This window comes from Odocoileus virginianus, chromosome 16, assembly GCF_023699985.2.
Source record: "Odocoileus virginianus isolate 20LAN1187 ecotype Illinois chromosome 16, Ovbor_1.2, whole genome shotgun sequence".
Lineage (NCBI taxonomy): Eukaryota > Metazoa > Chordata > Mammalia > Artiodactyla > Cervidae > Odocoileus > Odocoileus virginianus.
This window is the reverse complement of record NC_069689.1, coordinates 41,160,399-41,185,130: the sequence shown is the minus strand read 5'-3', so window position 1 is coordinate 41,185,130 and position 24,732 is coordinate 41,160,399. Positions and strand designations below refer to the sequence as shown.

Genomic DNA, 24,732 nt, shown 5'->3' with positions numbered 1-24,732 from the left:
CTGACAGTCATTCCAGGAGAAATGAAAAGAACAGATATGGAACACAGGTTCTTACAAAGGTCTATTATTCCCAGTACTTTTGAGGTTCAAGCCCCATTAGAATTTTTCCCTCCACTGAATTAAAATAAACAAAATGATTGCTCTTCTTTCAGTACTCTGTCCCTTCTCCAAAAACAGGTCTTCATAAAAAGCCTTCTCCCTAATGCGCATGGTATTATCTTGGTCTGTTTGTGTCTCCCAGGACCCCCAGACTGACTGCTTCCATTTTCAGGGGACAGTAGACACTGTGTGATATTGAACCCAATCCAGGCTAATGTGGGCCAGCTGCTGTACCCTGAGTCCAAGCTGTGATTGTTTCTCCAGGCAGCTTAGGAAGGGCCAGGTGGAAGCAGGGTGATGCGTAACTCCTCCACTCCTTTCCCACCTTCTTAACTGCAGAGATGCAGAAGTGACCAGGCAGTGGTGAGACATCGCTGAGCGTCCAGCGTCACCTAGAGGACGTGCAGGAATGGGTTGCAGTAGCTGGCGGGGAGCAGTTACTCACTACCTCCCAGTGTTTCTCTCCCAGACTGCCCTCAAAAAGTAGAGGCCAGCTGGGGTCTGTCTCTTCACTTTCTCCCTTCAAACCCATCTTCTATTCTTTATTCTGCTGCTTCGGTTGGGTTTCAGAAATATGCCACTTTTTCACCTGGAAACCACTTTTATTTCTCATTACTTAAAGGGTAAAGGGGAAATTCTTTTAATAGCTCGACTCTCATCTGCTTCCCATTTATCCCCAGGTGTTCTTTCTTGTAATGATAAGCAGATGAGGACGACAGGGATGAGAATGACAGTCACCTCCTCTGTCTCCCCTGAGTGTGGGCCAGGAGTTGAATGTGTGCGTCCATTCTCTCCAAGACTTCAATCCCACTCAACTAGTTTGCCCTTTTCAAACATTTCAGCCACTCTTCAAGGCTGTGCCTTGGTATTTGTCTGGCTCTTTGCCTGAGAAATTTGTACTCATTCTTTAAGGCCTAGTTCAAATTCATCTCCCCTCTGAAAGCTTCCCTCTTCTCTCCTGTACTAGTTTTGATTGTTGCCATAACAATTTACCACAAACATAACATTTAAAACAACACCCAAATATTATCTCACAGTTGGTTTGGTCAGAAGTCTGAGTACAGTGGGGCTCAGCCCATTGGCTACCATGGTTCCTTGTGGTTGTAGGACTGAGGTTGTCTTGCTGGCTGTAGGCCAGGGCCTGTCTTTGCTCCTGGAAGCTGCCCCCTTTCTTCCCAGGCCTTGCCTGTAGTTCTCTCAGTCAAGGGCAAATCTACTCTTTATGCTTCCAGTTCCTCTGGGTTTCAACTTCTGCCTCATCCTGGCTTTCTCTTCTGCTTCAAGCGGAGAAAATTATCTGCTTTTAAGGTCTCATGTGATTAGATTGAGCACACCTGGATAACTCAGGCTACATCCTCTGTTTGCAAAGTCCCATTTTGCAAATGCCTGGGGAGAAAGGGGTGACGTCCTAATGACCACATCTCTCTCCTTTCCCAAGCATAATTGGATGGTAGGGCTTCCCTGATAGCTCAGTTGGTAAAGAATCTGCCCACAATGCAGGAGACCTGTGTTCAGTCCCTATGTTGGGAAGATCCCCTGGAGAATGGAAGGGCTGCCCACTCCAATATTCTGGCTTGGAGAACTCCATGGACTTATTTATCATTGGGGCTTCCCTGATAGCTCAGTTGGTAAAGAATCCATCTGCAATGCAGTAGACCCTGGTTTGATTCCTGGGTTGGGAGGATCTGCTGGAGAAGGGATAGGCTATTCACTCCAGTATTCTTAGGCTTCCCATGTGGCTCAGCTGGTAAAGAATCTGCCTGCAATTCAGGAGACCTGGGTTCAATCCTTGGGTTGGGAAGATCCCCTGTAGAAGGGAAAGGTTACCGACTCCAGTATTCTGATCTGGAGGATTCCACGGAGTGTATAGTTCACGGGGTCACAAAGAGTCCGACAGGACTGAGCGACTTTCACTTTCACCCAAACCATGATGGAGATATCTCTGAGTCTTTTTTTGTGCCTCTGTGCCAGAGTCTGATGGCCACTGGCAGTTGATCGCCCTGCCTGCATCTGGGTCCCTTTGGGGTTTGGGGCCATCCTGCCCACACTACTGTACAAGCCCCTACTCTTAGTGTTGGCCTTCTTCTCTCCCCTCCTCGCCTCCTGATCCTCCCCCTTAAGGCCTAGCCTCAGACATGCTCCATGAAAGCTTTGTGGCAGACCAACAAATAAAATGGACCAGTGGTATCATCACGAAAGGTCTGAAGCTATATTTAGCACAGAATAAAATGTTGGTTTTTTTTTTAAGTTTGGCTCCAATGTGAGAAGGGACTTTAGCCTATCTTAAATATAGCAGTTTAAAAGGATGTCTTCTGCTAGGACCAGGATTGAGTGAGGAGATCCACCAGAGTCATCAGGAGTGTCCATTCATCACAGTACTCACTTGTATCTTCATGGTAATTTGGGTATTTTTGTTATCATCAAAAAAGGGGACAAATTGACTTCCAAAGAAGAATAGGAAAGTATAGTTTCTATCCAAGTGTATAGTTGTGGGAAAAGGTTATAATACCTCAGTCAACATCTTGATTAGTACTTTAATTTTGTCTTCAATAAGGATTTGTATCCATAATGTGAAATTTCAGTTTGAAATGGGCCCCCTTATTTTATCTAATTTTTCTATGAGACTTATTAAATTATGGAAATCAAGTTTCTAACTTGCAGTTAAGCCCACAAAATGACACTTTACACCAACACAAAATGCTGGGTTTGCTAGATGTGCAGTTTCTCACCGTATATGTGACCTGAGAGAATGGCACAGGTCTGTCCTGGGTTTGCATGTGGAAGTTAGGTTTATTGGCATGCCATGCTCACTCTCTAAGCATGTGCATTTCCTTCCAATCAGGTGGATGCTCATGGAAATATTCTGTTAACATCGCTGGAGGTTCACAATGAGATGAACGAGGTTGCAGGAGGCGTTGGCGATGCCCGGAATTCAGCAAGATCCTTTGACAACTCAGGAATCCAGTACAGGAAACAGAGCATGCCTCGGGAAGGGCATGGGCGACACATGGACAGAAGCATCCCGCACAAGAAGACCCATCTACGGAGGAGGTCTTCACAGCTCAAAATCAAAATCCCTGATCTAACCGATGTGAATGCCATAGACAGATGGTCCCGGATCGTGTTTCCATTCACTTTTTCTCTTTTCAACTTAGTTTACTGGCTGTACTATGTTAACTGAGTGACTGTACTTGATTTTTCAAAGACTTCATTTAACACTGAGTGAAATATTACTCTGCCTGTCAAGTTTTTATACCTGTACACACACACACAGACACACACACGCAGATACACACATATATACATACGCAATTGTATATATATGTGAACTTTCTCAGCATATATATAAAATACACGTGTATATGAGGATGTATGTGTATATGTTTATACACACAGGTATAAGTACCCATGTGTATGTCAGACAAATACACATACATATATACATTTTGCAGCTATGGACAATTCAATCACAGGATGCATATTAAAGAAAGTTATAGTTTTTTTCTTTTTTAATTGAAAGGGACAAGCATTGTCTAAATATTATGCCTTGAGAATGAGGGCGCGAAACACAATATCATCCCAAAATGTGTCTTTTATTATCATAAGTTAGATGTTTTAGTTTAAAAATCAGGAGGAAACTTATTCTTCAAAAACTCATTCAGTGGTATTGCTAGTTTAAAACAAGTCACACTTCATACCCACTCTTTCAGTTTATTAAGCAAAGGCTTTTTGGCTTTCTCGGCGATGGGGTTTGCTTTCGTGGGGCAGACTTTCTCTGCACTGGTTCCGTGGGTGCAGTGAGCCTCTTGGTGTGTGCTCACCTGTTTCTTAAGCATAGGCAGAGCCCACGTTGATGTCTGCACGTCCATCTTTTGAAAGCCCCTCGGGGGTGGATGGCATCTCACTGTAAGTACTCTGCTGTACAGTATATTTCTTTGCTCACTTGGAGTAGATCCAGCTTACCCATCTTGTGGGACATGGCGGCACATTTCGGCAATGTTGAGTTGACATTTCAATCACTGAACACGTGCTCCACATCTCTTATGGATTGCTAGGCCTGGTATCTAATGGAAAGCTTAGATGTCTCAGGTTATTTGTTACTCTAAGGTAAAACCACCTAGGATGATTTTCCCCCTTGTTTTTAAGTTATCAATCACTCTTATAACATTGTATGTTAATATCAAATATATTTGCATAATATGCATATATATGTATATTTACCAAGATTTTGTTTCTTATGCTTGCTATCATGGCAGCATGCGATGTCATATTTTTCTTTCTGTGATGTAACTACTTTCTGTTCTCTAGAATTAAGATTGAAGTGAAAACACTTCTATTCAATTTCAGAAACCAAGAAACATCCTCATGCTTTTATTTCTGTATCTGACATGTTTCACAAGCACATCCAACTACTCCTAGTGTAACTAGGATGCTGCAGGAACACGACCAGTCCACACCATGCATCACCCAGGGACCCATGACCGTTCTCTTGAGGCAAAGGAGAGCAACCTGACAACAAACACAGTCACCTTTGGTTCCTTCCAACCCACAGCCTCATCAGTATTTGGACTTTTTAAAGCTCGTAGAAACAAGACAAGGTGCACCGGTTTCATAGATGCAACCTTAACTTACTATTTAGATGAGATCTTTCTAAAGAAAAAAAAAGAGATGATATATTTTTTGTAAACAATATTTCTATCACAGGCATCCATAAACTGAAATGACTACAGTTGTGCAAATAGATGTCACAGTGAAGTTACGCATTTGGAGAAACAAAAAAGCAAACTATTCAGGAAAGAACTGCTAAATTGATACTTTATCCCAAAATGCCACATAGCCTCACCCTCTCTGTTCTATCCAAAACCAGTGACCAGAGTCTTGCCCAGTACTCTCAGAGCTGGCCTCAGTTTCCCCACAGACAGGGGCTCCATCCCCCCTGCGGGGGTTTGTGCCATAGGCTATCCCCGGGAGCTGACCACTATTTGATTTTCTTTGGCGGCTGATGACCTTTAATCTGTCATGTCTGTAACAGGTCAAACACACCACAAAGTCTCACGCTAGAAGCAGTGACCAATTTTATACCCTTTCTTCCCTTTCATTCTTATCTTTTTCTTCAGTATCTTCTTCCAACCACTGCTTGCTGGTTTTACTTTTATCTGGAGACAAGTGTTTTCTTGTTCCTTGGCTTTTTTCTGACAATTTTTTCTTGGACAATAATGGGGGATCCTTAAAGTTAAACAGATTGGGAAAAACCTTGTAAGTGACCTTATCATTGTTAACATGTTAAAGAGAAAAAAAAAAAAAAAGGACATTGTGTAGACCTTATCCCTTTCAATACTTCAGGTATCTTTTTCTGTATCAGTGATTCAAGGAGTGAGGTCCACATGCAGAAGAGGGACCCTAAAATACGCATGAACATGGACAAAAGTGTCAGCGGTTGATTTAAATGTCCACTTTATGTATTCAGAACTGTGACATTAGTTCTACCTGGGAGAAAAGTGATTCAAACATTTTTGATGCATAGTTGAGGTACCCAACTGTCAAAGGCAGAGACTCCATGGGGCTCAGAAGAGCTGCAGTCTACGTCCCAAGGTTTTCTGGATATAAATTTGCATGGTATAGTCATAATAGCTTTTGAGCTTTTTATATGCATTTGGCACCAAGACTGGGATCCACAACTTTGTAGACACTGCAATGATGTTAAACATAATAGCTATACTATAAATAGTGTTTGTAACTACACATACACACACACAAACACACACAAATACATACATATATTCTGTAAAAAAAAAAAAAAAAACTTTTTGAGATCCTTGAGTATGTGTTTGCTTTACTTCATTTTAGAAGAAAATTACTCTTCTAATAAAATTATTTTATAGCTTCTCCATTTTTAAAAGTTGTGAGAAATATTAAGAAGCAAAACTGTGTGCTGCAGGAGCGAGCTGAGGTTGGTTCTCTGTCCTGTTACACTGTCCTGTCATGACTGCACAGTAGTTCCTGGAGCCAGTGAGTGTGGTGTGTGGATGACTCTGAACCCGGACCCGTGACGTAATGTGAGGTGGTTGTTGCCCTCATCCAGACCGCTTGAGTAAGGAGAGAAACGTTGAAATTGGACTCTAATGATATCTCTTTCTCACAACTGAACATAATAAAAGGTTAATTTTCTAAATAGTCCTGTCTTTCCAAAAATGCTTCACAGGGGCTCAAAGGTTATAGGAGAATCTTGTTTTAAGAGTTTGTTATTGCCCACATTCAAATATACTTGAGACAATTCCAGAGCCCTACTACATAAAATTCCTACAGAGAAAGATGGATAAGACCAAGGAATCTTTACAACAAGTGTTGTTCTTGTCTACTGGCCCCAGGACTGTGGAGGGGTTTCATTGTCTATATCGTGACCCATTTGTTTCCCTCTGATCTAAGTGACCTTGGTGTATGTCATGATAACGTTCTGTCCCATGTATATATGCAGTACCTAATGCCATGTGTTCTTAATGCCAGCACTCAGAACTCTGGACACGTTCAGTCATTGACATCACCACTTCTCCCCATCCAGCTACGGAATTAACTTTTTCACCAAGGAGATCATCCTCTCAGAGGTGATACCAGTACGTGGGGACTGGTTTTAAGGGGACAGGCCCACTGCAGCCCTAGGTGTTCATTTTCAGCCTCTTGTAGAGAATCCCACTGGTGTTTTTCCCACAGTGGTGTCTTCTGAAAAAAGAACGATGTGTCCAACTTTGAATCTCCTGGCTTGAAATCCCATAATTCTTACTTTAGGTTTTCACCTGAAAACCAGTCATATTTCTGGTCATTTTAATGTAAAAAAGACTGATCAGTGAAATATTTTATTACTTGTGGAATAGAGTCCGGCTCTCATTTTATGTGAGCTATGGGTCAGGGGAATTATGGGGCAAAGAACTGCCTAGGTGGATTAAATTTTCCCAGGACACAACTAGTGTGCCTTGGATTGATTATTACCTCTTCTACTGCATTGAAAGGTGCCATGTTTTCCTGAAATTCCCAACACCTGGGTAAACAGTGACCTCCTGGAGAGTGACTCATTTACCATGTCTCTCCCTAGGGTGAGCACCAGAAACAATTTTGTCATTCTTGTCTCTTATTTCCACTTCACGAGTCAGTGAGTGTGTTCAAGGTAAGTACAGGATTATTCTAATAGGAATAGGCAATTGCTGTCATGATCAATTCCCACGTTTACTTCATTTCATTGTAAAGATCACTTAAAATCCAATTTTGCTTAAGCACATTGATGTAATTTTGGGGGTATTATTTGACATAAAAAAAACAGCAGAATTGAGTGATAGATACAATATGAAACTTGTTGATGAATGACTTCAAATTTATTAAAAAAGGACTAACTGACTTCAATATGAAGGCTGATTTTTTTTTCTTCCTTGTCTGTCTATTGTTGAAATAATGTCGTTATTTTAATTCTAGGTATTTTCAGTTGACATGCCCATTTCAGTTATTCTGAAAGTAAGAATAAGTTCAAAACTGACTAGGTATGAGACCAGCTGAACCATGTGACATTTTTTAAAATTCACAATTTATTTTGAATGTCAAAAGAAAACTAGACACACGGAGATCCACATTGTTCCTGTATTCAGAAAAGCGTTTTCAGAGATTTATTTTTGTGTTAAAGGCTGGGAAACGAACTGCCAGTAAGCTCTGGCACAGGTGGCATTGATCCCTACTCTTTAGTTTTTCAGAACTAAAGGGCGATTTCCCTTGTTTCCTCTCCAGTAGGAAACTAGTAAGCAATGTCTCTGAGTGAGTGAGTGAATGAATGAATGAATGAATGAATGAATGAAGATCCTCAGACACCTCAAACCAGACAAAATGTCTATTGACAAACACATTTCTAGGCCCTGAAAGGCTGCTGGCTCACGTGTACACACTATAAAAGGAAAGTGCACCACAGCCAGTTAGGGTTTAATGGAGGCTTAGCGTCCAGAGTGCCTAGACAAAATAAAACATAATCTCTAATAATTCTTTACATGTTGTGTTTTCCCTTTTTATCCTGTGGACAAGTTTTTTAACTTCCCTCATCCACTGTGGGGCCCTAACATGGCAGTATTTTACACTAACTCTGTTGGGATTGTAACTTCACTAGGCTCCCTTTCTCACTTCATTAGGCTGCAGCACTAGTCATTTGAATGCCAAGTTTAAATGACCAATAATGGCATCCACTTTGGATTGACTAAGAAAGCCTCACTGAATGTAGAATCCACTCAGAATCCATTCACTCCTGGCCCCAGTGGCTACCACAGGCCATGTACACATTTGACACCATTTCACAGTTCTTAACTACCTCCTTTGTGAGAGTGAAGGTCACTCATCCATGTCCGACTCTATGTGACCCCATGGACTATACAGTCCATGAAATTCTCCAGGCAAGCATACTGGAGTGGGTAGCCTTTCCCTTCTTCAGGGGATCTTCCCAACCCAGGGATAGAACCCAGGTCTCCCACATTGCAGGCAGATTCTTTACCATCTAAGCCACCAAGGAAACCCAAGAATACTGGAGTGTGTAGCCCATCCCTTCTCTAGCGGATCTTCCTGACCCAGGATTCGAACCAGGTTCTCCTGCATTGCAGGTGAATTCTTTACCAACTGAGCGATGAGGGAAGACCCTGATAAGGAGGTAAGGACCTTCTTCTTACCAGCTTCTGAAGGAGAAGCATTGTTGGCTTTCCTTTGAATGGGAAAACTATTCTTCAGAGAAGATAGACTCTTTGGAACCTGTGACCTTTAGCCTGTAATTTGTGTACAGTCGCAATGGTTTTTGATTGAGGTACTCTAGGCATTAGAGGCACTCATACTCCATGACCCTTGCCTTTTATGTGACTGGGTTTCAGTTAGAATCCACAAGCAAGCAGTGCAAAGGAAACCTGTAAGAAATATGAAGCGACAGAAATGGCTCCTTTTAAAGGATGTCTGCTGCAGGTGTGGGTGTATATGTGTGCATCTTGAAACCAAATAGGAAACCAGTTAGTAACCCTGGTAGCCAGTGATTGCAAGAAAATGTCTTGTAACTTAAATCTCCATTTCTGCTTTCCCCAGGGTCCTGCTTGACTCGGCATTCTTGAGGTAAATGTACTCACACCACATTTTTCTATGTGTTTCCCATTCCCTTTTCTCATACCCCATCATTTGTTTGTTTGGGTTCGGGGGAATTTCTCCTTTGAAAATTAAAGAGTGATTTCTATTACCTATTGCTGTCAGAGCAGGTAAGACCTTAATGTTAGCACATCCAATTCCTTTCCTGAAATAGAAAAATCAGCTGTTCCTCTTGCACGTTGAAGCATTAGTTATACACAATCATCCACCTTGCTAAGGGGGCTTGAAATGCTATATTTTAGGCAAAGTTGTTCATCCTGCCCCATATTCTGTTAACTGTAACTATACTTTTACATTATCAAGGTCAAAAACATTTACATTCTGTCTACAATCATGAAGTTCCATTTTACTGTTTAATATGTTTATAGAATGATTCTAAATGTTGAAAAGTAACGAACATCCTGCATCATTGAGCCATACTTAATGTTAAGGCCAGTTCAAAGTTTAGTGTTTCAATTGAATGTATAAAAATACATATTAGAAGAGGCAAAAACAGACCACCTATAGTTAAGAGTTTTTCTGCCTGGGAAGTGTGATCAATTGAGTATGTGTGAGAAGAGAGATGTCTTCTCAACTCTTACTGTTCCATGGAGGTTGAAAACTTTTACACTTAGCACTGTGACTGAACTTCAGCCTTCAGGATTTTACTTATAAATTATTCAAAAAGTTCAAAAACTTTTAAATTATCAAGAACATAAGTATCATTCAAAGTGGGGCTAAGCAGTCTGCTCAGACTAATTTAGAAGACCAGTGACTTCCTAGGACTAAGTTAATATTCCTAAGGCCCAGATCAAATAGATTACTTTTTCCTGCACTACTTTAGTTGACCCAAGCTGAATCAGATGTTTGCTTGCTTTAGGACATTTTTAGATTTAGTCCCTTCTCAGTCACCCATAAACACTCATTCTGGGGTTTCTAATTTGCTTTTTTTTTCTTAAGAATGATATGCTGTTGACTATGTACATAATATTGACTACCACCTTAGTCATTAAATTTATTGTTTGTTATCCTTTCCATTATTCTTCATGAAAATATTCTTGACATTGACTGATTTCCCATACAAGTGAGAACTGCTTGCTTTTTGGACCTGCTGCAAAACTCTCGTACTATGATTTCTGAATTAGTTTCAATATTTTTTTAATAGCCCATGGCTTCCTCTTTCTTGGTCTTATTCTTTTTGCCAAAGTTTAATAAGAATGGTGGCTTAGTGGTAAATGAAGAATTTGCCTGCAATGCGGGGATCTAGGTTCGATCCCTGGATCAGGAAGATTCACTGGAGAAGGAAATGGCAACCCACTCCAGAATTCTTGCCTGGGAAATCGCATGGACAGAGGAGCCTGGTGGACTACAGTCCATGGGGTTGCGAGAGTCAGACACGACTGAATGACCAAACCCAACAATAATCCTCAGATAATGCCTGAGGAGCAGGTATGAGACAGCGGGTTTCTGAGGCTTTGATTACCTGATTTCTTTCCTTGGTCCTTTATGTTTAATTTGTAGTTAGCTAGGTATTGACGTGGATTGAAAGTATTTCCCTAAAACTTTGAAATCACTTCATCATTGTATTTTATCATTCAGTGATGCTTATAATGAGTTTGATGCCAGCTAATTCTTATTTACTGAAACAGATTCACTCCCAACTCCTCAATCCCCTACTCAAGTGAATTAAGGAAGCTTTAAGTAGGGGACATCCTTTGAGTGAAGGACATTCTTCTATTACTTCATAAAGGTTTATTAAGTGTGAGTCTTTTGTATATTATAATAGATTCTGGGAGAAACTCTAAAGGTCTATATTTCTGAGCTTTAGACACTTCTTATATTATTTTTTTTTTTAAGAAACCTCTTCTCTGCCGTTTTTTCACATGCCACCACTAGTCAGATTTTGTATTTAGTGGTTCAATCTTTATATAATCTTTCTTTCCTCTTCCATTTTTTGTCTGCTTTGGGTGACTGACTTTATTTTCTGACAATCTCTTTAGAAGTAAAAATGACATAAAAACTGTTCATATGTAATATATATAATTTGATAAATTTTGATGTATGTGAAACCATCATCATGATCACTCATAATAGTGAACATATTCATTCCTCCAAAAGTTTACTTGAACTGCCTTGTAAATCTCTATCCTACTTAAGACACTGATTTCTGTCCCCAAGAAACAACTAATGTGCGTTCAACAAATGACACACTAAAGATTAATGTCTATTTTCTAAAATTTTATATAAATGAAATCAGCATGCATTCTTTTCCTCTAACTTCTTTCACTCACTATAATCATTTTGATTCACATGTCTTGTTGTACTTTATTGCTAAGTAGTAGTCTACTGTACAGTACCCACAGTTTTATCCATTCACCTTTTGACAGACATAAGCTTTCATTTTTTTGCGGGGGTGGGGGGGTAAATATTAAGAGTGAAATAGCTGTATTTTATGGTGGTGTAGGTTTAACTCTTTTTTTTTTTTTTTTTTATAAAACCATCAGTTTTCCAAAATGATTTTTATAATTTTACTTTTTACCTGCTGTGTTTGAGGGTTCTGGTTTCTTCACATCTTCTTCAACACTTGGTATGGTCAGTCTTTCTAATTTTATCCATTCAATAGTTAAATTGTGGTATTTCCTTTGGCCTTTCTAATTTTATCCATTCAATAGTTATATGGTGGTATTTCCTTTGGGTTTTAATTTGCTTTCTGTTATTGACTATGATGTTGAACATCTTTCTGTATGTTATTTTCCATCTCTTTGTCTTCATTAATAAAAGGTCTATTTAAATCTTCTGTTAATTTTAATTGGTTTTCTTACTGTGTTTTGAGAGTTCTTTATATAGTTACATATTTTAGATACAAATCTTCCATCAGACATATGCTTTGTAACTTTTTCCCCCAGTCCATGGCTTGTCTTTTAATTCTCTTAACAGCTTTTCAGAAAGCAGAGATTTTAAATGTTTATAAAATCAAATTTATCTATTTTTTTCTTTTATGGGTCATCTATATGGTATTATTTCTAAAAGTCTTCACCTAATTATTGGTCACAAAGATTTTTCCATATGTTTTCTTCTATAAAGTTTATAGATTTAGGTATTAAATTTAGACATAATAGATTTTGAGTTAATTTTGCTTATGTTGTGATATAAAAAAGAAAGTTCATTTTCTCCATAAGCATATTTCCAATTGTTCTAGCACCATTTGTTAAAAACTTTTCCCCACTAAATCGCCCTGGTATCCTTGTTGATATCAATTTATAATATATATATATCATATATGCAGGTCCATGTCTAGACTTTCTGTTCTGTTCCATTGATCTACTTGGCTACTTTGAGGTCAGTACTACACTGTCTTGACCACTATAATTTTTTAGTGAGGCTCAAAGGCAAATGCTATTAGTTCATCAAATGTGTTGTTCTTTTTCAAAGTTGTTGTGGCTTTGCTTTGACAGTTCCACATAAATATTAGAATCTGTTTCCCCCATATATATATGTACACATATATATTTGTATTCATATATATGAATGTGTATATTAATTCTCTCTACATATATGTATTCATTCTCTTGCTATACTCATGGATATATGTATATACATTCTGTTAATGAATATATATATTGATTCTGATAATTTGACTAGGGCTACAATGAATTTATGCAGCATTTTGTGGAGAATTGGCGTCCTAACAGTGTGGGTTTCTCAACCTTGGCACATTGATACTTTAGATCACATAGTTTGTTGTGGAGAATTGTCCTATGCATTGTAGGATGTTTAGCCACATACCTGAGGCCACTACTCACAAGATTTTGGTGTCAAAATCTGCCTCCTCAGTTGTAGCAACTAAACATGTTTCCAGATATAGCCAGATGTCCCTCAGGATGAGCAATTGGTTGAGAACCACTGCTTTGGATATTCTTAAATTTCTCATAACAATATTTTTTGGCTTTAAATGTAGAGACTTTGCATATTTTTTTGGTTTATCCTTATTATTTAATATTTATTGATGATATTGAAGATTTTAAAAAATTTTCAATTTCTGTTTGTTTGTGTATTGATCTTTGCCTTAGTGTGGGCTGCTCTGTTTTCATAAATCTTGCTGAGAGATTTCTTAAATCTTGCTCTATTTCCTTGGATCCCCAAAGTATTGTTTTTCATGCTAATTTTTTGTTTTGTTTATTGTGGTATTCTTCATGCCAGTTATTTTCTTTCTAAGACTGATGGCATTTTATAAGATGTTTTGTGAGTTAGCTTTATACAATTTTCTTTGTATCATGTAACTTGTTCGGTTCTCTTTTACAACCAGCTTCTTCCTATAAATATTAAGACTAAATAAGAGGCCTGAGTATGTTTCTGGGGTTTTAGCAAGAATGATTTATTTTAGAGTGAGAAAGCGGATAATGACCTAGATGTTGGGCGCCCAAAGACAAAATAAAAAGGGCTTTTCTTTCCTAGGCTATGTCTACCCTCTCTGGGAGGTGCCTCTTGTTGCTAATTGTTTTCAATGTGTTTATTAAAGATGTCTGTGCTTATTTGCTGTTGTTACTCAGTCACTGGTTTCATTCTGGTGATAAGATGCACAGTGCATGGGTTGCAGGGAGGGGATGGACTGGTGGTGACTGTGGAGACCTGCTGGGACTGACTGTGCCAAAGAGAGATTCCCAGTAACCCCTCAGCTTTTTGGACATGTCTTTCTCGTTCTTTTACTATTCTTTATATCCACTGTATGGCCTATAAAATCCAAACTATTTACTTTCTGGCCTTTATGGGAAAAAATCATAGACCCCTGCTTTGATGCTTTAGATGAATCAGAAGCAAATGATTTGGAATCCAGCTTTTTACATACAATCACATTCTAGTCTTTGGTCACCCCCAAAAGGCTTTTCTCCTCAAATTATTCTTATCTTTATCATATGGACTGAACATAATAAAATTTTCCAGTACACTACCTTAAGTTAGCAATAGATTTTTTTTCCCATCAAACCTATTTCTGGTCATAACTTTAGCCAACTACTTCATTTATGCCTTCTTTGCTCATTTTCTGAATGAGGAAAGTTTTCTTCAGAAATCTAATAGTAAGATCAGAACAAAAATTCAAATTTCATATTTTTAAATAAACCAACTAAAGTTATTTAACATTACTGTTTTAGAAATGATTTGATCTTACTAACCAAAATGAGCATAAAAAACTGCCAGACTCACCAGACTGATTATTCTTCACTCTCAAAAGAATAAACCTATTATTCGAAGGGGAAGAAAAGTACTTCTGGAGGGTCACTGTGTTGGATCATTTACAAGCTTTATGTACAGCATATTCAAAGAAAAAGAGTATTATCTCTTCAATTGTAAATGAATATGAGCTGGAGAAAAGTAAATTTCAGAGACTTGAATCTTTGATAGGTGATATCCTCTTTTCATGGCCTATCTATTTAGGACAAAAATTACTGTTATGTCTCTGGAGATTATGAATAATTTAATAAACCTGACTATCTCCAATAGCAAGAAGTAAGCTTTAAAACAAAAATCAATGAGAGGAAAATCTTCTTCAAAAGATTAACAAAATTGAAAAAACAAAACAAAACAAAGCTCCAGTCAAGTTTACTAAGAAAATAAGAGAAACTAGTTAAATTATTAGAATTATAAATTAAAGAGAAGATATTTCTACCAATCTTACAAAAATAGAAGACTATAAAGAAAAACCATAAACAATTGTACACCAAAAAATTAGATGTTAGGTGAAAAATTAGATAACTTTCAAACTCTTAGAAAGACATAAACTACTGAAACATATTCAAGAAGAAATAGACCTTCTAAATAGACCTATAATAAATGAAGAAATTGAATGAGTAATTTTTGAAATTACTCACAAAGAAAATCCTACACCCAGAAGACTTCACTGTTAGTTTTACCAAACATTTAAAGAAATAATAGCAAATCTTCACAAATGCTTCCGAAACATAGATGAGAAAACTTTTCAAATCATTGGTAATCAGGAAAATGCAAATGCAAAATCACCACTTCATACCTACTAGTATCAGTCGGTCAGTCAGTTCAGTTGCTCAGTAGTGTCTGACTCTCTGTGACCCCACAAAATGCAGTGCACCAGGCCTCCCTTTCCATTACCAACTCCTGGAGTTTACTCAAACTCCTGTCCATTGAGTTGGTGATGCCATCGAAACATCTCATCCTCTGCCGTCCCCTTTTCCTCCTGTATTCAATCTTTCCCAGCATCAGGGTCTTTTTCAATGAGTCAGTTCTTTGCATCAGGTCACCAAAGTATTGGAGTTTCAGCTTCAGCATCAGTCTTTGCAATAAATATTCAGGACTGATTTCCTTTAGGATGTACTGGTTGGATCTCTTTGCAGTCCAAGGGACTCTCAAGAGTCTTCTCCAACACCACAGTTCAAAAGCATGTCAATGTATAGCAAAAACCACTACAATATTATAAAGTAATTACCCTCCAACTAATAAAAACAAATGGAAAAGAAAAAAGCATCAATTCTTGGGTGCTCAGCTTTCTTTATAGTCCAACTCTCACATTCATACATGAATACTGGAAAAGCTATAGCCTTGACTAAACTTTGCCTTTGTTGGCAAAGTAATGTCTCTGCTTTTTAATATTCTATCTAGGTTGGTCATAACTTTCCTTACAAGTAGTAAGTGTCTTTTAATTTCATGGCTGCAGTCACCATCTGCAGTGGTTTTGGAGTCCAAAAAACTAAAGTCTGCCACTGTTTCCACTGTTTCCCCATCTATTTGCCATGAAGTGATGGGACCAGATGCCATGATCTTAGTTTTCTGAATGTTGAGTTTTAAGACAACCTTTTCACTTTCCTCTTTCACTTTCATCAAGAGACTCTTTAGTTCTTCTTCACTTTCTGCCATAAGGGTGGTGTCATCTGCATATCTGAGGTTGTTGATATTTCTCCTGGCAGTTTTGATTACAGCTTATGCTTCATCCAGCACAGCATTTCTTATGATGTACTCTGCATATAAGTTAAATAAGTAGGGTGACAATATAAAGCCTGGACATACTCCTTTCCCTATTTGGAACCAGTCTGTTGTTCCATGTCCAGTTCTAACTGTTGCTTCCTGACCTGCATACAGATTTCTCAAGAGGCAGGTCAGGTAGTCTGTTATTCCCTTCTCTTTCAGAATTTTCCACAGTTTGTTGTGATCCACACAGTCAAAGGCTTTGGCTTAGTCAATAAAGCAGAAATAGATGTTTTTCTGGAACTCTCTTGCTTTTTCAATGGTCCAACAGATGTTGGCAATTTGATCTCCAGTTCCTCTGCCTTTTCCAAAACCAGTTTGAACATCTGGAAGTTCACGGTTCAGGTACTGTTGAAGCCTGACTTGGAGAATTTTGAATATTACTTTACTAGCATGTGAGATGAGTGCAATTGTGTGGTAGTTTGAACATTCTTTGGCATTGCCTTTCTTTGGGTTTGGAATGAAAACTGACATTTTCCAGGTCCGTGGCCACTGCTGAGTTTTCCAAATTTGCTGGCATAATGAGTGTAGCACTTTAACAGCATCATCTTTGAGGATTTGAAATAGCTCAACTGGAATTCCATCACCTTCACTAGCTTTGTTCATAGTGATGCTTCCTAAGGCCCCACATTCCAGGGGTCTGGTGTAGGTGAGTGATCATACCATCATGATTATCTGGGTCATGAAGGTCTTTTTTTGTGTAGTTTTGTGTATTCTTGCCACGTCTTCTTAATATCTTCTGCTTCTTTAGGTCCATATCTTTTCTGTCCTTTATTGTGCCCATCTTTGCATGACCTAGTATGAATAGAATTAAAAAGTCAGATAAGAACAACTGTTGGTAAGGACGTGGAGAATTTGAGTCCCTCAAATCTGTACAGACGAGAATGCAAAATGGTGCATCCACTTTGCTCTGATACTTCCTCAAGTGATTAAACATAGAGTTACAATTTGACATAGCAATTTAACTCACAGATGTATGTGCAAGAGAAAGGAAAACATATGTTTATGCTGTGTGTACATGAATATTTATAGTAACATTCTTAATAGACAAAAGATGAAATAATCCAAATGTGCACCAATGGATTAATGAATAAACAAAACATAGTATATCCATACAATGGAACAGTATTTGCTCATGAAAAGGAATAAAGTACTAACACACAATACAACCTGGATGAGCACTGAAAACACTATGGTAAGTCAAAGGAGCCCACCAGGCTCCTTTGTCCATGGGATTCTCTAGGCAAGAATACTGGAGTGGGTTGCCATTTCCTTCTCCAACAGGCAAGATGGGACTCCTCCAGCTTGCCTCTTCCCACTCTGTCGTCTTCATGGAAACTTCTATTCCATTTGCTCAAGCAGCTGCGACTCCTGGTTGCCGTGGAATTAGCAGCCAATAGACATCTCCCAAATCCAGGACTAAGGCTGGACATGGCCCCGCTCAGTTACCATGGGAACTTAGTAACAGACTCTTGGCCCTCCCCTGCCCTTTCCTCCTCTGAGGGGGCGTGGTTTGGGAAGTCAGGGGGAGGGGCCAGGGCGGGATCCTGCTTCTCAGCCCAGCTCTCCCTGGGGAGCCAGGTTGTATCACCGTAGGGGAGGAGGAATGTATCCATATACCTCAGGTAACAGGGAGTTGGCATTGGTGATGGGAGTGACTGGGGACCAAAGACCAAAGGCTTGAAGATGCTGCTGCTTGTGGGGCTGGGTGGGGCCACAGCAGCCCCTGGGCTTATGGTCTGTACAACATGGTTTGCTATAAAACTCAAAATCTTCCTGTCAGAAAAAATTTGTTTTTGTGAGAATATATGGTATGTTAAATATATCTCAATAAAACTACTAAAAATTGAATTTGGTTGATGGCGAAAAAAAAAAAATAACTGGTGTGAGTAAGGTATGCTTAATTTTTATCACCTTCAAAAGATTTGGGAGTAGACAGTTAAAATATCACAGTCCCAATTTTCAAGGACTCAGGGTCCTTCCAAGGTTGTCTCATCCTCAACTGGCAGCTAGATGCCAGCTCTACTATCTGAGGTTTAAATAACAGAAAGGAGGAAAGATGAGGCGTAAGTTCAGGCCCCTCTCCTTTTAATAACTCATCTCATACTCTATGTACCACTGGTATACTGAATTGCAAGTCCATGTGCCTGACACACAGTGAGGCTCAACAATACTAAGCATTAGCGTTTAGGGGAAAAAAATACAATTTAAAGAATTTGTATTTTAAGAATTAAAAAAAAAATGAGCTTGGAACAGAGAAGAGTTTATTACAGATTCATACAAGGAGATGGGTGGCTCATGCCCTACGAACCCCAAAGTCATTGAAGGCTTTTAACAAGTCCTCTTGAAAAAGCAAAAGGTGAGAGATAGGTGGTGTTAGTTGTTGCAGACTTCTTGGCGTCAGATCCTTTGCTCTTGGGGTCAGGTCATGGTTAAGTAAGGATGTTCCTGTAAATCTCTACCAGATGAATATTATTCTCTGTCCTGGCAAGGAGGGCAAGGTCCCAAGGCACAACTTTCATGCTTCAGGGTCCCAGTCCTGGCTAAGAGGAGGCAGATTCCAGTTGGCATCTCCTTCAGGGCCAGGTCCCACATCCTGTCCAACCAACTGTCATCCCTGACAGAGCCAGACACCCAACCCAACTGGCCCTCAGTCTCCTCAGGCCACCCAAAGAGGGAGACCAGGTCTCACAGACTGTAACCCAGACAGACAGCTACTGCTATTAGGTCACAGCGACCGGGATGGGGGAGAGGTTCACCACTGCCTCAAGGCTTAGGACAAGGCTAGTGGAGGGCCTTTGTGGGAGCTCTGAAGCCCTGTAGGACATAGTCCCCAGTCTGTTCCTTGGGCTCTCCAGCTCAATTGCTTACCCGAGGCTGAGTAAGCTGGAGGGTCTCCGGAAGAAGACCTGAACCCGCCTCTTACCGCACTCTCCACCTGATGACCATCACACCACCGACCCTTGACTGAATCACTTCCCCAGGTCCCTCATGGACACTAACCAGTGAGCAGGAGCAGCTGTGCACTGACCAATAGCTGAACAGGGCAACTAAGGGTTGCTCATTGACAGTTGGTTGCTTGTGGGAAGGGCCCACTGAAGCACCAACCAATGGCTGAGCAAGATCGTTGCCTAGTATCAGGGTGCAGAGTAACTAGGCACAGCATTGGCTACCTGTTAAGGGCTGTGCTTATCCTGCTCTATTACATTACCACTGGCTGCGTTCCAGTCACGTGGCCCTACCTCTAAGAAGGTGAGCATGGGGAAGAAGAACTGTTGTAAGGGGACATGACAACCTCAGTCACATTAACAAAGTTTGACTCAGGGTGGCCATAAAAAATGTAATATTCTACTAAACTCTGAAATGACTTTGAGGCATGAGGTGGGGAGGGCAGGAAGGGTGAGAATATTTCATTAAAAATACAAAAATAGCAAAGTTCTATAGCAGAGATTCTGACTGGCATTTAGTCTGTATAATTGATTATCAAAAATAAAGGTATAAGCTACGAAGAACCAAACTTAAGATTCAAGAAAGCTAATATCAAGCCAGGTCTGACGTAATAGGAAGTTAGATGAAGTTTGGTCTCTCCACAAAAGAGATAGCAATATTGTCTCAAAAAAAAAAAAAAAATCAAGAAAATAAAGATAATTCAGATCATTTAAAAGTTCAGGAAACATGTGTTCATTTTAATATCCTGTATTTGCTATCATGAAATAGAAATATATACTAAGAAAAACATTTCTTAAGTGAGGACATTTGGAAATAAAATCTTTTTATTTTATTACGAAATCTTGAGAACCAGAACAAATCAAGAGTTTGCATAGTTAGGAAAGCAATGTGATCCACAAACCTGATTTTAGTCTTATTTCGAATACTGACACCATCAATGGTGTGGGGGGAAAATTTAGTAGCCAGAGATGTTTATTTTACCTTGAATTCATAGTTCATATTGTGGGATTGATACTGATATCACTTCTGTCAGCTGATGTAAATAACCCACGAGGAATCACTTAATAACCAGAAGAGGTGTTGGTATTTAATATATATCATTTTTAGTTACCAACTAAACTAAGTAAAGCAATAGTTTTGTATCCTTACACTTATAAATTTAAAAATAAATATCATGATGAAAATAAACATTGCAAATGATGGCTGACAATAATGAAATCCTTAGAAATAGAATGAAGTCATTTGTAGACCTTATTTGAAAGTGTATGGGAAAAGTATAAATAATGCCTGGATATGAAAGGAAAGGACCAAATTTTCCTAACTTTTCTCTTACTCTAGAAAAATTTTACTAGAATTATATGTAAGAACCATTGATAAATCCAAAAAGACATAGACTCAAAATCACTTTCTAGGTAACACTTCAACCTTGGAGAACTTATAGCCTTCCCAAGCTTAAGTTGTGTCTGGTATAGAACAGTAATAATCCTCATTTCACAATGAGAGATTACATTAAAGCACTTGAAATCTAATAGGTACTAACTTTCCCTACCTCACCCTCCTTCTCTGCTCCTTTGTTGCAGTGTAGCAAGATCACGGTCTCTTGCCTGGCAAATCCCACGGACGGAGGAGCCGGTGGGCTGCAGTCCATGGGGTTGCAAAGAGTCAGACATGAGTGAGCTACTTCACTTTCACTTTTCACTTTCATGCATTGGAGAAGGAAATGGCAACCCACTCCAGTGTTCTTGCCTGGAGAATCCCAGGGACAGCGGAGTGTGGTGGGCTGCCATCTATGAGGTCACACAAAGTCGGACACGACTGAAGCGACTTAGAAGCAGCAGCAGCAAGATCACAGTAGGATGAATGTAAGGCACAAACCCAATACTCTAGGTCACAGACATATGCTTTTCCCTTAATTGGTTCCCAAATTGGTATTTGCTTTACAATTTGGTTGAGAATAGCAGTTGATAGAAGATGCCTTGATTGAAGGGGGCTTTTGGCTGATGTTGGTCCTGGGGTCAGCCCCACGTAACACAAGATATTTTTATCTCACAGATTTGTGTCCCAGGTATCTATGCCTCCTAATCGACTCGTGGAAGCCTGGGAGCGAGCAGATTGGTTAGAAGTAGAGGAGCCAGATTTCCTTCCTCGCCTGCCCCCTGACTGGCTGAATTTCTCAGGGGCCTTGCCAGCCTTTCTTTACATGGCACAACGATGGCTACTGGACTAATAAGCACTTTCAGACAAGCGACTAGTAATTTCTCTACCATCAGCTCTCACTTATCACAGCCAGATCACTTGACTTTCAAATTATCTCCAAAAGCCTCCCTCTTGAATATTTATTGACATATCAACAACTCTTCTTAATTAGTACTTTATTGGAATGAACAAGATCTTTGTTTACTCTAGTCCAGCAGAACCATGAAGAGTCAAAAACAACACCATTCCCTCTCTGCAAAAGATGTTGAGACGAACTTTGCCAGGAAGCTTTGTTATGCTTCAGATGGGCTCCTCATTCACCCAGCTGGCATTGAGTAGCATATAGGGCCATTGCGTGTGCTCCTGGATTCTAGGCACATGAAAAAATTCCTTTGCTGACCTTAGGAATCCTGAATCTCCTAAAGGAGATAGACATGCAAAGAGTAACATAAGAAATGTATCTCATGGAAGACTCAGTGGAGAACAGGAGGAGGATCTGTATCAGCCTCAATAGAATCAGCGATGGGACAGAGGAGGTGGTGCATGAGCTGGGCCTTGAGGCACGGTTTGGGTGGCTGCAAGACTGGGGGAATGCCTTGTGTCGTGGCACTGTAGTGTGACAGAGGAAAGATCACTCCTTTGTTTCTAAAGTAAGCTTTCTGAATGGCAATGTAATGTTTTTACTGCAGAGGACGGGTTACAGAAGCCCTCTGTCTATGGTGGCTTCACTCTTGATTGTAACATGTGAATCTTTAGAATACCAGTGGCTCTTGCTTTCATACTTTGATGTTAAATAAATCAAAATAATTTAATTATTTGTATATTTATAATTTTAAGTGTTTTAAGCTGCTAATAGGTTGCCTGCATTCACTGTTGTACCTTTTTGGCCTCCATTTGAATGTTATATGGTGAAATTCTTATTTCAGTAGTGAAGCAAATATATTTTTACTGTGGTTGTCATCTGAGTAACTATGAAAATGGATAACAAGGGGCTCGATGTATTACATTATCTCATTAAATGACATATAGTAATGGTTAATTTAGTTATGATTATTTTAAAATCTCGGTAGTCCCTCTGTCAGCAAAAGAAAAATACTAAAAATTTAGCTATTTTTCTAGAAACAGACTCACATACATAGAGAATAGACTTGTGGTTGACAAGGAGGAAAGGAGGTTGAGGAGGGAATAATTAGGAATTTGGGATTAGCAGAGGCAAACTATTATATGTAGAATGTATAAACAGCAAGGCTCAACTTATGGAATGGGAAGCTATATTCAATATCTTGTGATAAACCATAATGGAAAAGGATGTGAAAAGAATGTCTATCTATCTATCTATAACTGAATAATTTTGCTGTGCAACAGACATTAACAGAACATTGTAAGTTAATTATACTTAAATAATTTTTTTAATTTGTTGTTTTTCTTTATGTGAACTTTAGTTTTTTGAAAAAAGATTTCCTTCTGTTGAACCAATAACTATTTAGGTTTTGTATGATCTAAAAATATGTCATTAATAAAAAGTTTCCTTAATATTCATCATACTATGTACCTTATGTGTTCCATGTTTTCAATGATTAATGAATGAAATTTTTATCTAGAAGATGTTTTTATGAAAATGATTGAAGAATCAATGTATATAAAGAGTAAACCAATTCAGAGGCATAGAAACATTGCATCTCAATACAATATTGTGAGTCTACTGGTAATAGAATTTAAAGGTCCTCTTTCCCCACACCTACCCAGGGCAAGTCACTTTTTAAAAAGCTGATTTGCACAAAAGAGTAGGAAAAAACACCTCCCTGGGAGAAGAAGGATTCTCTGATAGCTCAGTTGGTTGGTAAAGACTCTGCCTGCAATGCAGGAGACCCTGGTTCAATTCCTGGGTCTGGAAGATCCCCTGGAGAAGGGAAAGGCTACCCATGTCAGTATTCTTGGGCTTCCCTTGTGACTCAGCTGTAAACAATGGGCCTGCAATGTGGGATACCTGGGTTCGATTCCTGGGTTTGGAAGATCCCCTGGAGAAGGGAAAGGCTACCCACTCCAGTATTCTGGCCTGGAGAATTCCACAGACTGTATAGTCCATGGGGTCACAAAGAGTTGGACATGCGACTGAGTGACTTTCACTGTCACTTTTCTGGGAGAAGAAGAGATGGCAAGGAGGATGTGCTGTAGGGAGTCTGTGACTCAGATGACACCCTCAGTGGCATGTGGGTGTTTCCACTTTACTCATTCTCTACTCCTTCCGATCACTTTTCCAGGCCTAGTCGTGAGAAGGGGAAGGGGTCAATTGTGCACACAGACAAGGTCTGGATACCCAAACATTTTTGCATACTCAAGAGCTTCTGGCTGATTGATATCAGAGCTTTCTCACTGCTATTTGCAACTGGAGTAAATTACTTAAATTCTTCCTCAGGACAAATATTAACATTGGATCTTCAGTGACAAGAATGAAAACGTTTAAACCAGAAAACAAAGTTGAAAGGAACAATCTCTGATTTTGCTAACAATGAATAGCTTGAGGCAGAATTTTCTCCTGGATTTAAATTTTTTAGATGTTGTCTTATAATTATAGTGTGAAAATAAATTCTATTTTATCTTGCACATAACTAGTGTGGATGATTTTTCTTAAACAGAAATTCATTTTATCAGCTCTAATTTAACAGAAAACTATATTAACTTCCGTTCACCAGTGAACATTAAGGATTAGGAATACAATTTTTTAAACAATGGTGCAGTTCGGTTGAAAATCATCACCTTTATTTTACAATTGCCTGAATTTCAGAATTAGTTGACATGAATTGAAAAGAAAGGTCACAATGTACACTGCTCATGAAAGCAACCTATATATCCACTGACAGATGAATGTGTACAGAAATTGTGGTATATATATACAATGGAACATTACTCAGCTATAAAAAAAAGGAACATATTTGAGTCAGTACTATGAGGTGGATGAACCTAGAGCCTACTGTACAGAGTGAAGTAAATCAGAAAGAGAACAACAAATGTATATTAACGCATGCAAGTGGAATCTAGAAAGATGGTACTGATGAACCTATTTGCAGGGCAGCAATAGAGACACAGATATAAAGAACAGACTTGTGGACACAATGGGAAAAAGAGAGGGTGGGATGAATTGAGAGAATGGCATGGAAACAGACATTACCACATGTAAAATAGATAGCAAGTGGGAATTTGTTGTGTGGCACAGGGAGCTCAACCCAGAGCTCTGTGACAACCTAGAGGGGAAAGATGGGAGTTGGGAGGGGAGTTCCAGAGGGGGTGGGGATGTATGTATACCACAGGTATGATTCATGTTGATGTATGCAGAAAGTAACACAATATTGTAAAGCAATTATCCTCCAATTA

At 39.1% G+C, this 24,732-nt stretch overlaps 1 protein-coding gene and 1 long non-coding RNA gene across 3 annotated transcripts in view; one reads left to right on the top strand and one right to left on the bottom strand.

The window, feature by feature from the left end:
• The window catches only part of GABRB3 (gamma-aminobutyric acid type A receptor subunit beta3), a 279,655-nt gene extending 272,164 nt beyond the window's left edge, over window positions 1–7,491 (top strand). For both annotated transcript variants that reach the window (XM_070478115.1, XM_070478114.1), the window contains exon 9: window positions 2,942–7,491. In XM_070478115.1, coding sequence (XP_070334216.1) covers window positions 2,942–3,280 — 339 coding nt within the window. In that variant the 3' untranslated portion in view covers window positions 3,281–7,491. The remainder of the gene's footprint in view (window positions 1–2,941) is intronic.
• Window positions 7,492–11,643: 4,152 nt separating this feature from the next.
• LOC139038734 (uncharacterized) lies at window positions 11,644–19,273 on the bottom strand. Its single transcript, XR_011491873.1, has 2 exons — window positions 19,087–19,273; window positions 11,644–17,010 (listed from the first exon to the last, which is right to left on the bottom strand). It is a non-coding gene; the product is annotated as an uncharacterized lncRNA (long non-coding RNA).
• Window positions 19,274–24,732: the final 5,459 nt, after the last annotated feature.